The sequence below is a fragment of the Tachysurus fulvidraco genome, chromosome 19 (genome assembly GCF_022655615.1).
Source record: "Tachysurus fulvidraco isolate hzauxx_2018 chromosome 19, HZAU_PFXX_2.0, whole genome shotgun sequence".
Taxonomy (NCBI): Eukaryota; Metazoa; Chordata; class Actinopteri; order Siluriformes; family Bagridae; genus Tachysurus; species Tachysurus fulvidraco.
The window spans coordinates 12,195,363-12,200,353 of NC_062536.1; the positions used below are offsets into that span (position 1 = coordinate 12,195,363).

The following is a 4,991-nucleotide window of genomic DNA, read 5'->3' on the forward strand; positions in this document are numbered from 1 at the left end:
TACTCATTTAGACATTGGAGCAATTCAAGGTTCACCTACGTGTTTTATAAACTAGAATCTTTTAACCTTGAGGAAAACCTTGAGGAAACCCTTGTGTCACTGCAAGCACAAGCACAGAAACTCCACACAACAACTCCACAGGTTTATGAGGTGATTTTATTATTACTTGATTATTTTGATTACACAAAAATTGCATTTTAAAATTAATGATGGGCTTGAAAAACATGCAGGCTAGTGCTATTTTTGTTCATTAAACTGTTAATTAAACATATTAACAGGGTCATTTTAAGTAAAACAACAAGTCTGTTAACTGAGAAAAGACAAGCCTGCCAAATTTACAATATGATCAACTTAGGAAGTGGCAAAGAAGTCATGCTCATTCTGCATTTGCATGCGGAACAGGGCAGTAGCATTGCTGATTTGTTCTGGTGTGGTTAGATATTTGTTCAGTAAAGCTTTGTAGTGCTTTTCAGGATGGCCATCCATATTGTCTACTTTCCATGTGTAGTAGACATTGGTTTTAGGTATGTCCGCATTGTTAGCCAGCCACTTCCACAGCCTGGCGCAGGGCAGAAGACCTACAACAAAGTAGATAGGGTCTTTCGCCATTGTCTCTCTGTAAGACGCCATATATTTCACCATGGCTGGTGTTGGTTTGATAAAAGGTGTAACCTGTAGTCAGAGACATGGTGTGAAGTTTAAAACAATTAGAGACATTTAATTGTTTTAAATAATTAGAGACATGTACATAACGTCGATTTCACAACATTTCCACCCTTACCTTAAAGAAATACTGGAGAAGTAACGTGTCCAAAAAACTATTGTAACTTTTGTATCTTGCTATCAAGAAGTCACTAATGTCCTTGGGTTTGTTAACCTTCTTGCTCATCGTTTTCAGCATATCAGTAACCTGTACCAAGTAGTTGATGTCCTGCAAGGTGAAATGAACGTAGCGCTCAGCTTGCAGGCTGTTCTTTTGCATTTGCTGCATGAAGTCAACATGGAGTGTCTTGTCTGCAATGTCCATGCTCTCAGTCCAGAGATCCTCATAGACATCCTGCTGCTTGAATGCCAAACTGTAGGTACAACAGTGCAGGTAACTAATATCAATAAGTGATAGTCATTTGCAAAATATTATGTTTTAGATATTTTTGTTTTTTTAATTAACTCCAGACTCCTCATTTCCAAATAAAAATGTTAAACCTCAAACAGTTAATAAATAAAGTAAGTAAATCAAGTCGGTTTATTTATCATAAATTTACTTATGCAACTGTATAAGTAAATGGAATATCAATGGAATGCAATGGAATATCAATAAATTCTAGTCATTCGCAAAATATTTTACAGATTTTTGTTAGTATAATTAACTCCAGACTCCTCACTTCCAAATAAAAATATTAACCTCAAACAGTTAATGAATAATTCAGTATAGAATAAATTAAGTAAATCAATTTGCTTCATTCATTTCATTATACCATTTTAAATGTATAAATATCTAAGCATTTGCAACAATTTTAAAATCTGATCTTTTAAAAATCAATCTTACCTCAAGATATAAGTGTACCCCATTACAAATAAAACTGCAGCAGACACCATTGTTTTCATTAATGTGAGAGAAATGATCCACCTTCAGCAGTGCTTTCCTTTATAAAGCTTACTGATTTGGAAATATTAGATTTGAGATTAGATTGCAGTTTTTATTATGTCATATAAACAGTATAAATTCCCAGTATTTGTAACACTTGTAAGAGTTAATGAAAGTGAAGTAATTCGAATTTCCTGTTAAACTAAAGTTGTAGCAAACGTTATGACCTCTAGCACTGACTCTGAATCTAACCATTCCTATCTTGTCATATGAGACTTTAAAATGATAATATTTAGAATCTATCATTTTTGAATTCAGCAGCAACCCTTTTCTTTTAAATACAAAGTTTTTTATTTAGGTTTTATAAGTAACACATATTATTATATATTACCATGTAGAAATTTTCTGTATTTGTAATGTCTCACTTCTTACAATAAATGAAGAAAGATGAAAGTAGTAATCCTGTATCTGTCTATCATAATCAGAAGCAAAACATGTACATAGTTTCACTGTATTGAGAATGAAAGTGCAGCAAAAGATATGACCGCTAATACCTTAAAATCATACCATTCTTGACTTTTGAGATTGTAAATTTAATTTTTACTAATAAATATTTAGATATACTTTAAGATTTCTTTACTACTCAACCTCCTTGAATGCTGAAGACTTTGCTTTCTTTTACAACAAGAAGATTGACAAAATCTGCCACTTCTGCCTGGACTGCACCTACATTTCACAGCCAGGATTCCCCTACTCGTTCCCCTAATCTCAACCATGGCAGCAAAAGAGGTTTTACAACTCAAGTCTTGTAATCCTACCAGCTGCCCACTGAATCCACTCAAAAGATCTCTCAAGGCCTTCTGCACTTCATCACCACAATCATCAATGGATCTGTACCATCTAGTCATATACTAACTACCTTCAGGAAAGCAAGGGTTATTCCTATCCTGAAGAAATCTCTCAGAACAACCTCCAAGATCCCAACCATTCTGGGTTTAAAGCAGTACATTCCACAGAGACTGCCCTTTTGAAAGAGACTACCTGGAAGGTCGCATATACTCGGCAACATCTGCACTCTCTGCACCACGCAGACTCTCCACTTGGACCTCTCCTTGTCTCCCTGTATATTTACTCTCTTGGTGAAGTAATTTCTTCACATTGGTTCTCTTATCTCTGCTATGCTGATGACACTAAACTTCCTCAGATACAACAGCTTCTGCTCAGATCTCAGCATGTCTGTTTGACCTATCATCGTTGATGACAGCTCATAAGTTGAAAAACGAATCCCAGCAAAACTAAAGAAAGACTTGTTCAGTCTCTTGTCATTTCAAGACGGGTTTTACATATGAACGCATTTCGTCCTCTGCAAATGATCCAAAATGCAGCTGCATGACTTGTTTTTTAACCGGCTATACTGTAGGTAGCCACATGCATTAGAACAAAGAACACAAGCTATCCATCCCTCCATCCATCTATCCATCTATCCATCTATCTATCTATCTATCTATCTATCTATCTATCTATCTATCTATCTATCTATCTATCTATCTATCCATCTATCTGTATTTGTTCCAGGTGCAATTTAATGCTTTTTAAAGACTTGGCAAGAGTTCATTATATTTCTTCTTGTGCATGTTTTGCTTCCTATTATTATTAGGGGCCAAGATTTTTAGAAGATTCAAGATTCACAGATGATTTTTATAATTTTTCACTATAATTATTATACTTTCTCCTGCAGGAGTCTATGGCAGCCCATAAAACCCCAATAAAAAATTTGGACAGAAAGAGAAGACAGAAAGAGAACAGTTTGAAGTATCCAGGCTTGAAATTTGGGTTCAATCTATAGAGCTCTGTTTGTTCAGTAATGTTATGTCATACCAACAGTAAACAGAAATTTCCTGTAATTGACAATATTTTTGTTTATTGCCTTTGACAATAAATGAACACAGATGAAAGTAGGGAACTAATCCTCGAGTTTTCCAGTCACAACTGTATTTCCTATTAGTCTGCAAGTGTGCAAAATTTATGACCTCTAGTTACTCTATATTTTCTAATTACTCTAAAGTTTTTACTTAAGATTTTAAATGTCATATTTATCATTTATGAACTGCATAAACTCTTTGACCAAAATTTTAAAATGCAGTCTATTTATCTATCTATATTCTTAGGGTCAGGATGATACTAAATTAATTATATTTTTATGTCATAGGTTTATTAAAGTATATTATTTTAAACGGCCTTCTACAATTCTTTAGTGAAAATATTTGTTCTGTTTCGTTATAGGTACAATAGTTTATAGTTTATCATATTTAGCTTTCTTCTTAAGCTTGTTCATGTTTTGCTCTTCTTTGATGATTATATTTGCTGTTGATTTTGTCAGATAAATTAGAACTTCAATCTGATTATGAAGCATAAGTTTAAAAGCACAATAACTTACCTTGTTATCTACTGTAACTGACTTTAACTCTTTGGCTGTTGTTGTCTGGTGTACAGGTTTGAGATTTTCACAAATTGTTCTCTTGGTACTTCCAGACTGAAAAAAAAATCCAGACTGGTTCAATCAACAGAAAGGTTATGGTAGCTCAAAAACTACAACAGAAGACTAGATCAGGTTCCACTCTTTTCCAGCAAAGAACAGGAATCTGAGGCCTAAGTAGGCACAGGCTCACTGGAAATAATGCGATGAATGATACATGTTCTGATGAATCTCAATTACTGCTGCAAAACACTTAAAGTAGGATCAGAGATTAGCATAAAGAGCATGGACTCAACCTGTCTTGTGTCAACATTTCAGGTACACAAAACAGAAATCAGCACAAACTGGTACATGACTTTTACAGTGATTTAGTTTTACTGCCCTCCCAATTCACGAGATCTGTATCCTGCCTTGATGCCCGATGATGCCTGAGATATGCACAGAATCTCTGTGACATGAGAAGTTCGAATAAGTGGTAGAAAATGAATGAATGAATGAATGAATGAATGAATACAACAAAGCAAATTTGGGGTGTGATTGGACCGGAACTGCAGCTTAAATGTGCATTTAACAAATCTGCCATGATTATAGGATTCAATCATGTTAACCTTCCAGGATTGTGAGGCCAGCTCTACAAGAAAAGCCCAGAAGCTCAGTATTTTTCTGTAAAGCTTTAAACCTCTGCATGCGGCTAATTTCATAGAAATAAACCGTTTGTTGGGTGAATTGTGTGACAAATTTCTTTTGGCAGTCGTGGCCTAATGGTTAGAGAGTCCGGGCCGGCCACGACTGAGGTGCCCTTGAGCAAGGCACCGAATCCCCCAACTGCTCCCCAGCTGCCGCAGCATAAATGGCTACCCACTGCTCCGGGTGTGTCTTCACGGTGTGTGTGTGCACTTTGGATGGGTTAAATGCAGAGAACGAATTCTG

General features: G+C 35.5%; 1 protein-coding gene across 1 annotated transcript; it reads right to left on the bottom strand.

Annotated features, from left to right (window-relative positions):
- Nucleotides 1-138: 138 nt before the first annotated feature.
- On the bottom strand, nt 139-1,702 carry LOC113645516. The gene is made up of 3 exons (XM_027151161.2): nt 1,547-1,702; nt 782-1,076; nt 139-672 (listed from the first exon to the last, which is right to left on the bottom strand). The coding sequence occupies exons 1-3, from the start codon at nt 1,603-1,605 to the stop codon at nt 352-354; spliced, it is 675 nt and encodes a 224-aa protein (XP_027006962.1). The 5' UTR covers nt 1,606-1,702; the 3' UTR covers nt 139-351.
- Nucleotides 1,703-4,991: the final 3,289 nt, after the last annotated feature.